This window comes from Ochotona curzoniae, unplaced genomic scaffold, assembly GCF_017591425.1.
Source record: "Ochotona curzoniae isolate NIBS_2020 unplaced genomic scaffold, NIBS_Ocur_1.0 scaffold_4506, whole genome shotgun sequence".
In the NCBI taxonomy this organism is placed as follows: domain Eukaryota; kingdom Metazoa; phylum Chordata; class Mammalia; order Lagomorpha; family Ochotonidae; genus Ochotona; species Ochotona curzoniae.
The window spans coordinates 37,726,625-37,739,940 of record NW_024467119.1 but is presented as its reverse complement, the minus strand read 5'-3'; the positions used below and the strand labels follow the sequence as shown (position 1 = coordinate 37,739,940).

The 13,316-nt window shown below is 36.1% G+C and overlaps 1 protein-coding gene across 2 annotated transcripts in view; it reads left to right on the top strand.

Annotated features, from left to right (window-relative positions):
- EIF4E (eukaryotic translation initiation factor 4E) overlaps positions 1 to 10,208 on the top strand; it is a 30,896-nt gene extending 20,688 nt beyond the window's left edge. For both annotated transcript variants that reach the window (XM_040967459.1, XM_040967458.1), the window contains exons 3-7: positions 1,433 to 1,528; positions 4,307 to 4,370; positions 5,040 to 5,153; positions 7,542 to 7,681; positions 9,121 to 10,208. In XM_040967459.1, the coding sequence (XP_040823393.1) occupies positions 1,433 to 1,528; positions 4,307 to 4,370; positions 5,040 to 5,153; positions 7,542 to 7,681; positions 9,121 to 9,235 (529 nt within the window). In that variant the 3' untranslated portion in view covers positions 9,236 to 10,208. The remainder of the gene's footprint in view (positions 1 to 1,432; positions 1,529 to 4,306; positions 4,371 to 5,039; positions 5,154 to 7,541; positions 7,682 to 9,120) is intronic.
- The last annotated feature ends 3,108 nt before the right edge of the window (positions 10,209 to 13,316 follow it).

The window sequence follows — 13,316 nt, the reverse complement described above, 5'->3', positions numbered from 1 at the left end:
AGACATGAAGTTATTTAGAATAGTCCCTATAGCAGGAGCTCATTGGGCTTTTATTAACTAAAATAATAATAATGTTAAAACTCTTATTATCATGCTGATAGAATTAAAGTGTGGATCAAATCAAATTATATAGTACTCCATTTTTATACATAAACAACATTGGCTAATGTAGAATATCTTTTATTAGCATTAATGCTGATTGTAGTCTTTGCTTTAACCAGTTGCATACTCTTGGATTGTTACATAAGTAAAAATTCATTGTGATGGTGGAAAGTAGTTAGAATATAGAAGTTGATTCCCTTTTTCTTCCTCTTAAAAAGAGTACCACACCACAGGAAAGTCCATGTAAGATTTTGATGGGTTTAACACTTGGAATCCTATAATTAGTGGGTTTTGGAATAGTTCTTACCTGCCTGAGAATTATAATGCCTATACATTTCTTTTTAAACTTTAATTTTATTTGAAAAAGCTGCAAAAAAGGACAGAGAGGGAAATCTTTTGCCCTCTGATTCACTTTACGCAATGGGGTTTTTCTGTTCATTTGCCACACAAGATTTCTTTAACTTCTTTTTCAGAGGTCTCTAAGAATGTACGTAGTTCCATTGTCTTGCTAGTTCTGGTTACCTTCCTACAATTAACCTGAGTAATACTTAATACAAGCCAAAATCATTAGAACATTAATATCTGAAGCTAGGAGCCAAGAGCTTCTTTTGAGTCTCCTGTGCCGGGTGCAGGGTCCCAAGGCTTTGAGCCACCTTCTATTGCTTTCCCAGGCCACAAACAGGGAGCTGAAAGGGAAGTGGAGCAGCTTGGATACAAACTGGCACTTATGGGTTCCCGTTGCATGCAAGGCAAGGACTTAGCCACTGGGCTACCTACCACACTGGGCCCAATATACAGGCAATGCAGCTTCTGTGTCAAGGGCCCACCTCTCAATGCAGTGTTTGTATCAGTAGGGAAATAAAACTTTACTCTAGATATTTTTTTTGCTATGATTTATTTGAAAAGGCAGAGTTGCAGTAAAGACAGATCCTGCGCCCTTTCCAAATGGCCTCAATGGGCAGGACTGCACCAGGCTGAAACCAGGAGCCAGGAACTTCATCCAGATTTCCCGCATGGGAACAGCAGCTCACTTGAATCATCTGCTTTCCCAGAAATCATTAGCAGGGAGCTGGATCAGAAGTGCAGCAGTTGGGACTCCAACCAGCCACCGATATGGCATGTGCTGTGCCACAATGCTGTAAGACTTTGATATTCCAGGTACCCCATATAAGTAGAATGATATAGTATTTCTTTTTGTGACTGGATTATTCCACTTAGCATATTTCACTTTAGAATTGCTACTCTTAACTTTTACTTTTAGCCATGGTAAGTAATGCTGCATTAGCTTAGATTACAACTACCACTTTTGACACTAACTCTTTACTTTTAGATGGGCACTCTGGTTTTTTAAAAATGATAAAAGCAAAACTTGGCAAGCAAACCTCCGACTGATCTCTAAGTTTGATACTGTTGAAGACTTTTGGGCGTAAGTAACTATTTGATAATATTATCTGTTTTGTTTGTGGGTTTTTCATTCTATGTTGAATTGATGAAATGGTAGATGAAGTGAAGAATGAACTTTTGCAGAACTAACTTTGCTATCCTCAGAAATATTTGAATTGATGATAGTGTTTTGTCAGGTTTTCTTTTTGTCAGTTTTGTCGTCCTCTAGCCATCAGTATTTTCAATGCCTTGTCTTAAGATATTCTCCGGAGAGAACTCCTTATTTCAGCTACAACTTTTGATAACTAAGGGCTTTGTTCTTTTTCATAGTTGCCTAGATATATTTTTGCATTATAAGGATATTTTAAAGCATTGTGGAGTTACTGTTTCTGTAGCTCCAAAACATACGAAGTTTCTTTGGCAGGTGTTTTTTGAGATTCTGAAGGTTTGAAGTGCTGAAAATTCAGAGGCTGTCAAAAGATTGACAGTGTCTGCAGTGATAATTTGTTAATTTCCTGATACATTGTGATAAACTTCAAGAATGTTGAAAATGTTGAGATTTTGTTTTTGAAAAGCAAAATATTAAATTTGATATTATTAACTTATATGACTTCAAAACTACATGTAAAATTGTGAAGTCTTTTCCATGAAGTTTTGATGCTGAATCTTTAAGATAATTTTGGTGTTTTATTTGCTTGTAGAATATATCTGGGAGATTCTTTCTGAAAATATGAAAGGTGAAATTTTAAACACATTTGTTTGGAAGAGACAGAGATAGATAAGTAGAGAAAGCTCCCAGATGTCTGTTGGTGCAATCAACAAATGTTCATAATGGCTCCAGGCCAGAGGCTGAAACTGTTGGCCAGGAACATACTTGGTGTCTTCCACATGGGTGGCACGAACCCAGTTATATGAGCCATCGCTACTGTTAGCCAGGATCTACATTAACAGGAAGTTGGTTCCAGGAGTTTGAAGCAGGTATTGAACCAGAGTACTCTATTGTGGGATGCAGCTATTTTTACCAGTAGATCCCATGCCTGCCTCGTGTTAAAGAGGTTTAAACTACCTGGCAATTCTGTAAATATTTCAATTTATACATGTGTATTTTGGAGTCATATGCATGTTAAATTGGTGGTGCTGTTACTAATGTTTTGATACCATGAATATATTTTGCCTATTATATAAAATTATTAAATGCATATTATTTCAAATGCAGAGGCAGTATTTTTTTAGTTACTACTTGGCCTGAAATGGGTGTTTGCCATGTATCTGCATTATTGGGAGATATGGAGAATTTCTTTTGCTTTCTGTTAGTATCTTTAATCATTGGACCAGCGTTGTGACAGCGTTAATCCACTGCTTGCAGTGCTAGCTTCCTTATAGACGCTGGTTTGAGTCCTAGCCACTCTGCTTGTGATCCAATTTTGGGCTAATATGTGTCTGTGAATATGGTCCAAGTGCTTGCATCCCCTGTCCCCATATGGAAGACCCAGATGGAATTGCAGACCTCTCTCTGGCTTTGGCCTGGCCACTTAGGGGTGAACCAATAGATGGAAAAGTTCTCTCTCTTTCTCTCTCTTTCTTTCCCTTTTAAGTAAAAATAAAAAGTCTTTCATTACTTCTTAATTTCTCACTTTTTAAAAAGCAAATTTAATATAAACAACTTTTGTACTTGTATGTGACTCTGTGTTTAAATGTGCCATTGTAAATTCTCATTCTGAAGTTCTAAGACAGCCTGCTGTGAAGGAGAATGGAGGCTGCAGGAAGAAGCGTTGATTTTTTTTTCCCCCCTTGTTGGGGCCACTGAAGAGGATCACTCCCACAGTATCCATTTCTGTTAGATAATTGGTGATATTCATTCTGTAGTTGTCAGTATTCAATTTCTTTTATTGCCTAGTGTAGGTTGACACAGATAATGTGATGAATATGACCTCATGTATTCAGCAGTTTTTAAGCAATGTCTTGCTCTTACCCAAACTGAATTTGTTATACTACATAATGAGATGGAGAAGGTGTCAAATTCTTATTTAAAAGCCTGCCTGAAATATTCCTAGATTATTAAATAGTATCAAGGGAACCAGAGTAAGAATGAAACACCCATACTATGTGGATGTACTGTTATGGTCATGATCCTACCATTTAGTATCAGGTAAACGAAGTGTTTTACTCTTGCAACTTCATAGCAGTTTTGCTAAGAGGTTTCAAGAGATTAAATGAGGCAAGTAAGTCATTTCAAATGCTATTGAGTTATTTTGACTTGGGAAAGTAATTTGGAAATATATATTTCAAGGCTTTATCTCATATTTAAATGAGTAAGACTTTGAGTTATGTATTTTATTTAAGATGTCCCTTGTGCTGCATAGCCAGGAATAATTTGTGGTGTTTAGTAGTTAACTTTTGGTTTGTTTTACCCTTGGAGACTTCGAAGGATAATGATGATGGTTGTTTCATACAGTTCTGATGGGCAGGAAGTTTGCTTTTCTTTTGATTTTTTGTTTTGTTTAGTAACAAACAAAAAAAGTGTTAGCTTTACAAATTCTTTTATTTACTTAAAATAGCAAACTGCTATTCTCACTGTCTTAGAAATAAGTAATGCATGCATTAAGTATTTTTTGTCAAAATAATTGAGGGTATTTTCTTCAAAAATAATAGATACCATAAATTGCTTTGTGAAAGATGTTTTTTCCATATTAGAAATTGACTCTATTAAAGAAATACAAAAGAACTTGTTTATTTTTCATACTTTGTGAATGTGTCTGTGAAACACCTAAACTCTGTAATATGTATCCTGTGTTTTTAATTGTCTCTTTCTTTTACCTAGTCTGTACAACCATATCCAGTTGTCTAGTAATTTAATGCCTGGCTGTGACTACTCACTTTTTAAGGTATGCTTAATTGGTGATTTCATATATTTGTTGTAGCGCTTGACTGGTTCGGATATTTATTAAGAAATATTGTCACCAACTTAGGAATAATTTGAAGTTGCACAAGCTAGTAGTTGAATTGGCCTCTACATCCATAGATTCTGCTTTATTTATGATAGAAATAAGAAATTTAGAGAGTTTTGCTCAATGGGCATATTAATTGAGATTGACTTTGATAGGAACATTGATTATCTAGTCTAGTCCCTTTTATGTACTTGAATACCCTGAGTTTCTCAGTCATTCTTAAGATGTGTGAGTCCCTGAGATATCTATAAATGGATTTTGTCCAGTAGTAGGAAAATGGGGCATTCATTAACCTTGAATTACATCATTTTTGCATGGATTTTCTAGGCATAGGAGTGTGTGTAGTTTCTAAAAGGTGACTGTTTCTGACAAAGCTTAAAGACCTTTATGAAAAATGAAAAGTGGCTAATATGTGATTGTTGGGACTCAAATTCTGCTATCTTAGGACTCTAGCTTTTAAGTCCTGTATGAAAACTATACCAGTGGCAGTTTTGCCACAAGTGAAGTAAATGTTGACAGTGTTGTTGATTCCAATTTTAGTGCATATCTCCTAAAGTGACAGTAATACTTAGCTCTAACATTGTTGTGTTGTTACCGCCTTTTTAGGATGGCATTGAGCCTATGTGGGAAGATGAGAAAAACAAACGGGGAGGACGATGGCTAATTACATTGAACAAACAGCAGAGACGAAGTGACCTCGATCGCTTTTGGCTAGAGACAGTAAGGTTTTACAGTTATTAAGTCTTAGCAACAGTTTTAGACTAGTTTTTAAAGGTTTATTTATTTTTATTGGAAAGGTGGATATGTAAAGAGGAGAGACCGAGAGGAAGATCTTCCATCCGATGATTCACTCCCCAAGTGGCTGCAGTGGCTGGGCTGGGCCAATCTGAAGCCATGAGCCTGGAGCCTCCTGGGTACTTGACTGCATTCCCAGGCCACAAGCAGGGAGCTCGATGGGAAGTGGAGCCGCCTGGATTAGAACTGGCACCCATATGGGATCATGGCACGTTCCAAAGCAAGGACGTTAGCTACTCTGCTATCGTGCTGGGCCCCAGATTTAGACTATTTGATACTTAAGTTACATTTGATTTTTGCTTTGATTACTTATGAGGAAATAAGGGTATTGTGATACAGTAGATGAAGCCACTGGTTGGGATGTGCTTACACCACACCTGATAACTGGTTTCAGCCCTGGCTGCTATTGGCCATTTGGTCCAGTTGTCTCATTACTATACCTGGAAGGAAGTACATGTTAGCTAAGTAGCTGAGTTCCTGGCTCATGCCTAGTCCTCGGCCCAGTCCAGTATGTCCCAGGCGTTTAGGAGTGAACCAGAAGATGAAAGATCTCTATCTTTACAATAAAAGTAATGCACCTTAAAAAAGGATTTAGGAACACCGATAATGGAAAATACTGAGCCAGCAGTTACTATTTCATCATGTGAATTCTGTGTACAGTGAGACATCCTACCCTTTACAAGTCTACAGCAATGGGTAGTTAACTGCCACCCCTCGCCTAAGCTCATACTGATGGTTTCGTTAACGTCAAAAGTAATAGAACCTCACATTTGTATGATTTGTATAGTTTCAACTTACTGAATTGTTTTACATATCAAATTTTAAACTCGTGAGGAATCGGAATAAGTTGTTGGCTAATACCACAGAATTTACATGTTGTGATATAAGCTGAACATGTTTTGTTTTCTGTAATTAGAGGTTCTAAAACTCAGACTTTAGGAACAGGGGTTTATAGTCTGTTTTCTTGAAGCTGGTGTGGTAGCAAAGTAAGCTAAGTCTCCACTAGCAGTGCTGGTGTTCCATAAAGGTGCTGGTTCCAGTCCCAGCTGCTTCCATTCAAATCCACCTTCCTGGGAAAGCTGTGAAGGAAGGCCCCGTGCCTCAAAGATTTATTTGTTTTTACTGGAAAGGCAGACTTACGGAGAGAGGGAGAGACAGAAAGATCTTCACTCCTCTGGTTCACTCCCCAGATAGCCACAATGGCCAGATATGAGCTTATCTGAAACTAGGATCTAAGAGCTTTTTCCTGGTCACCCATGTGGGTCCATGGTCCCAAGGCTTTGGGCCATCCACTGTTGCTCTCCCTGACCATAAGCAAGGGGCTGGATGGGAAGTAGAGCATTCAGAATGCAAACTGGTGCCCAGTGGGATCACAGTACTTGCAACAGGAGGATTAGCCAGTTGAGCCATTGTGCTGGGCCCGTAATACATATATTTTAAACATTTTGCTAGTATGTGTGCATTTTCTCTAGTGTTCATTGGTTTCCTTGTACTTTGAATTGTAGCATTTCTTTTTTTTTTTTTTCATTTTGTTAATATAAAAGGTTAACAGAGTCTGTCGCTATCATTGGTGCAGGGTTATTTCCATTACGGCTTTATGAACTTTTCTATTGAGTGTTTGAAAATAGTAGCAGATACTCACAACAAAGCAGGAGCAGTGTAGCTAATCTAACCATGAACGGTTATGAAGTATTTGTTAACTGGCAAGTATTAACAGCTGTGTAACAAATGAATGTAAACAAAATTAAACTTCTTTGTGTGCCCTGATATCAGTTGCCCAGTTTGCTGAAAAAGTTAAAACAGCTCTTCATATGCTTGCTATGAAATTAACAAGCAGTGGGTTATGGCAGTGCCTGCAGTGCTAGCATGGTATGTGAGTGCCAGTCTGAATTCTAGGTGCTTCTACTTCCACTGTGGTTGCCTGCTGACGTGCTTTGGAAGGTAGCTGAAGATAGCCCACTGTGGTTCATGTTGGAGACCTGGATGGAGTTCTAGGCTCCTCATTCTGACTCAGTTCCTGGCTGTTTTGGACTTTTTGGGTGAACCAATGAATGGAAGATAGCTCTGCCCTCTCTTGTATATGTCTTTCAAATGTATTAGTGAAGTCTTAGAAAAGTATAAATTATCAAGAAAATGATTTTTTTTTTTTAGAGCAAAGAACTATATATATGTGTGTATATATATAGTATATATATATATATATATAAAGAAAATCAAACAATTAAAAAGTAGATTTGATTGAAACTTGTAGAAAGAGGCATTTGCGATCTGTTGTGGTTCATGATCTGTTGAATATAATTTGCTTTTTTAAAGCTGCTGTGCCTTATTGGAGAATCTTTTGATGACTACAGTGATGATGTGTGTGGAGCTGTTGTTAATGTTAGAGCTAAAGGTGATAAGATAGCAATATGGACTACTGAATGTGAAAACAGAGAAGCTGTTACACATATAGGGTAAGTTTTGCTCTTTGCCTCTTTTGCTTTTATAATAATAAGTAAGGCCAGATTTTCTGTTGATACCTTTTAAAATATTGAGGTTTGGGTCTGGCATTATGGTATAGCACATTAACCTCTGCCTGTGGTGCTGGCGCCCTTACATGTGCTGATTTGAATCCTGGCTGCTTCACTTCTGGATCCACTTCCCTGCTAATGCATCTGAGAAAGCAGCAAAAGATGGATGGCCAAGGTCCATGGGGCCCCTGCCATCTCTGTAGGAGACTCAAAAGAAGCCCTAGGCTGTTGGCTTTAGAACAGCTCAGCTCCAGCCATTGTGACTATTTGAGGAGTGAACCAGCAGTGGGATATGGACCAAGTCCTTGGTCCCCTGCACTCCCAAAAGGCAGACCTGGAACAAGCTCTTGGCTCCTGTCTTTGGACCATCCCAGCTCCGGAAATTAAGGCCACTGGGAAAGTAAACCAGTCCATGGAAGGTGTGTGCCTGTTTCTTTTATTCTGCCTTTTAAAGGAATAAGACATCTTAATTGCGGGAGTTTTTTATTTCCTTGAAAATAAGAGGTAAAGAAATTGAAGTTTTCCTATGAAATTTTTTTGTTTTTATTTAAGATTTATCTTTATTGAAAGTTGAGCTATACAGGGACGAGAGGCGGGAAAAAAAAAATCTGTCCACTGATTCACTCCCCAAGTGGCCGCAATGACTTGAGTGAGCTACTGTTTCCCAGAATCTGCTTGGTTGGAAGTTGAAGCCAGGAATTCAGTCTTGGTCAGACTAGTCTTAGGAAATGTCTCACCTATTAGGCTTAATTCCTGCCTCAACTGTATTTTTAAAAAGAGTTATCTAATTTTGCAGATGAGATCTTAATCCCCACACTTTATTTAGAAATTATAAAGTTGATAAGACATTGTGTTTTAAATTACCCTGAATGTAATAAATTCCCCTCAGTGTGCTGAATTTTTGTTTGTTCAGTCTTGTCAGTAATGGGTACAGTAAGTGTAATGACATGAGATAGTGATAATATAGTGTTGTTAGGCTAGATATGTATATGAAAACATTCTGAGGAATTAAAATAGATATGTAGTAGGATACTTATTATTTAAGTATGCTGTAAGTTAAATATGCATGTGACATAGTTCCACACAGCTACTTGTGATTAGTGGAATGTGATTTCCATACTAAATAAGAATGTTACCCAGCCCAGGGAATGTCCCTGCTTTGTTCACTAGTAGTTTAATAATTATTACCATATTACCTGGTACATACTGCATTGATCATCCAGTGTTTGTTAAATGATTAGTCGAGATTATTGTGAATATGAAGAGTACATTATGCTGGAAGGGTGCACAGTTTTCCTGTTTCACTCAAAGGCCTATTTTAAAATGAATTAACTTTTTGGTAAGTAAGAGCTAATGGCATTTTTTTCTTCTTTTTCTTCCAGGAGGGTATACAAGGAAAGGTTAGGACTTCCTCCAAAGATAGTGATTGGTTATCAGTCCCATGCAGACACAGCTACTAAGAGCGGCTCCACCACTAAAAATAGGTTTGTTGTTTAAGAAGACACCTTTTGAGTATTCTCATAGGAGACTGCGTCAAGCAATCGAGATTTGGGAGCTGAACCAAAGCCTCTTCAAAAGCAGAGTGGACTGCATTTAAATTTGATTTCCATCTAAATGTTGCTAAGATATAAGAGAAGTCTCATTCACCTTTGTCTTGTACTTCTGTGTTCATTTTTTTTTTTTTAATTTTTGGTAGTGTCCACTATCCCAATCAAAGAATTACATACAATATACATATATACATCATCCCCACAACCCATGTGTGTCCCTGGCCCACTCTGTAATAGTTCAGTACAATTCTACAAACACAGTTTACCCATCCACAATATTCAAAACAGAACTTGCATTTCTATACCTTACAGAAAAAAAAATTGTTTATGTTCCATTGTATGCAGGAGCATATTTTGCTGGTTTGAAAGAGTATGATGCATACAGTTTTCTAGCAATTTTCCTTGTTTCTTTTTACAGCATCATCTTTGCTGTACTTTTGCTGATGGCTGCTAGATTTTAATTTATTTGTTTCCCTATTTGATAACATTAGTGATTCTGATTTCAGTTTTCATTTGTTTTGCTTTTGTTTTTTCCTCATGTAACATTGGTGAAGGATCCAGGAATATGACACAAAGGTGGAATAAACATTAATTTTGTGCATTCTTTGGTAATTTTTTTGTTTTTTGTAACTACAAAGCTTTGCTACAAATTTATGCATTTCATTCAAATCAGTGATCTATGTTTGTGTGATTTCCTAAACATAATTGTGGATTATAAAGAAAAATGTAACATCATAATTACATTCCTAACTAGAAGTAGTGTATCTGTTTTTGTATCTTTATGCTGTATTTTAACACTTTGTATTAGGTTATTTTGCTTTGGTTAAAAATGGCTCAAGTAGAAAAGCGGTCCCATTCATATTAAGACAGTGTACAAAACTGTAAATAAAATGTGTACAGTGAATTGTCTTTTAGACAAATAGATTTGTCCTTTTATTTCTCCATCTCGAAAGAATTTGTACTTATTGCTAGGCAGTCTCTGTTGTGTCTTCTCTTACAGTGTCTTCCACATAACTGCGCAAGTTTTGAGTAATAGTTTATTATGTTTATTACCTCTTCAATAAATAGTTGGTATTATATATACACATATATATATATGGAATTAAGCTGATGTGGCTATTTCTTTTTTATACAGTAAGGCATAATCCTTGAGTCTTAGGTAAATAATGTACCATTAATATGTTAAAATTCCTCAGAATTGGGATCTTGGTGCCTCTGATTGTTAGGAACAGTGGTTGTAAAACTTGGTTTCTGGATTGAGATTTTTTTGTGTATGATAGCATAGGTAAAGCGAGAGTATGCGTTAACTTCATTAGTGTTGTTTAGACAGAATGGAGTAAATAGGTATCAAGATATTTATGTTGGTGAATTGTTAACAGTATGCTTTTCTATAAACTTGAAAAGTTAATCTCTTTATAGGTATCTTTTGAAAGCAGGTATTTTGTCTCTAATACATGATGAAATAGTCGCTCCTTCGAATAAAGCGTGGCTATCACAGTTAAAAGGGTAAGCCAAACTAAGCAGAATGAAAATCGTTAGTTGAGAGGAGAATTTGTCTTTCAGTGATGATTATGAGTTGATAATTTAAAAACTGATATACTTGATGGAGATTCTGTATAAAGTAAATGTGAAATTAATAGTATTGATTTCATTGTACAATTTCCAAAGAATTTAATTGATTCCACATGTTATGATCTTTGTATTCTCAATGCTGTAAACACCTCTGGTTCAGTATTGTGTGGCAAACTGAACTTTTGTGCTTATAACCAACATATTGTACCTACTATCTGATGTTTAAGCATGGGTGATTGGTTAGCTGATGTGCTATCTGTGTTGATGTGTATTGTGAACACTTGAAGAACATACTCAGAATTGGTGGTGATGGTGGTATATTGACAGTGGATGGGATTAAAATAGCATATCCATTAGAAATTAAAGGTATTTTAACATGTAGTGCAGTTTTAACTATCAGAAGATTTTAGGGGTAGAGGAGAAATAAAACATTAAATACACACAATTATTTAACAGCATTTGATTATCGTTTGAAAATCTCTGTTTTGATTCTAGAGTTTGGGGAGGGATTTAAATTACTCTGAGTCATTTCTGGCAGTTATCACTAAAACATCATAATGACCTCACTGAAAGTCTGTCTTCCCTGTTCCAGCAGGACATTATAAATATATTTTTGTAATACAGAGTTGAAATAATTTTGAGGATTGAAATAATCTTTAATAAGTGAGTAGCAGTTCTTTGTAATGTAATGTGACATTTCATTTAATTAACTTCATTACCCCTATTTTTGTGGCACAATCATTTATACTTTGTAATAAATAATTTCAGCACTTAGAAACATACTAGATAGTTCATTCACTTTTACATGCACATTTACTTGCACAAGAATGCTTTCAGATGTATGTGCTGTTACCTTTATTCCACAAGTGAAAAGCCAAAAGATATTAAGTAACTTCACAACTTGGTGTTTGTGCATTTGAATCCTAGAAATTGGGTTCCAGAGACCCTAGGACACAAAATCGTTTCTCAGTAGGGTAAGGCCTATGTAATAGGCTCTTGTAAGCCACCTGAGATTGTTTTCAATTTTATAGGCAGGCAAACAAACATGTTTCCATTTTACTTGCTTTGATAATCAAATCCAGTAATAGATTGAAATTTTTAGACTGCTAAGAATAACTAGTCTGGGGAGTTTGGAGTAGGTGGATGCAAAGGTGCAGGCATATAGTATGCATGTATTTATACTTATTTGTTCAGCATTCTAACGTAAATGGTAAAATATAATTTCTTAAATGTTGAAATTGCATTCAAGAGTATAATGTTGTAAGGTATTGTGACACTGCGATGTACATTTTAAACTTAGACTAAGTCAAATCTGTCTGATGGTTTGTCCTCTTGCTGAGTACTGGAGGAAGAAAAAAACAGGAAAAGTTGAGTTTTATCTCATGGACTTTAGAAACTTTATGCAAATTCAATATTTTAAGTCAGATTGATGTTGAAAAGCAAAACCCAGTCAGCTTTCTTAGAAGACCAGTGTAGAAATGGGGTGTCTACTAACACAGGAGTTTTACACTGTGACAACAAAGTATGTGATCATTCTAATTATTTTAAAAATATGTATTTAACAAAAATAAAGTTCAAGATTACTTTTTGTAAATATATAGCTGTAAAAATTAAGGGCTTATTGTGATACAAAATTTTTTGAAATCTAATTATAATGTAGGCTTTTCATGAACTTTGCCTAAATCCATGTGTTTGACAGTGTTGAGAAGCACTGCTTCAAGAATTTGTTCCTAGACACCTACGTCAATGAATTTACCCTTCAATTGCTAAAACAATGCTGTCTTATTAGGTTTCTGTTCTGCAGCATGCTGCTGAAGGATCTGATGTCAAAATTTTGGCCTTCTATAGCATCGAACTTGGTTATGAAGTAGGCTTTAGACTTCCTTACTACTTTGGTTAGTTGTAGATTTCAGTATTCCAGTCTCATCTACTAATGGAAGCAAAAATGATAAGTGTAGGCATGATATCAGGTGGGTAGACATTGTGGGTAGTATTCTCTTCCAATTCAGAGGAATCAGTTTTCAGATTGTAATCTTTTCCTTTTTCTTTACTTTACACTTTGTAATCCCTCATGGTTTGCAAAAAAAGTTACCTTACTACCGAATATAAAATGTGTCAATCACCTATGTTTATGATGCTTTGGTTGGGCATATACCAAGAACAAAATGGAATGAGCCGCTGCTCTAAGGAAATTTTAAAGCAGACACTTATTTTAAAGTGAGTCTTTATAAGGTTCTACAGATAGCTTTTATTATTGAAATAGAACTAGAATTTAATTACTGGGGTTTGTATAATCTAAAGGTAAATATAAAATGAATTTGGTGTAGACTTCCAGCTGTAACTTGGAGTCTGAACAGATCTGGAGAATGGCATCTGGCCTGTTTTTGCTTTGTTACTGAACTATGATTGTTCAAGTAAAGTTTTGTGGCTGTTTTTTGATTGCGGTGACTTTAAAG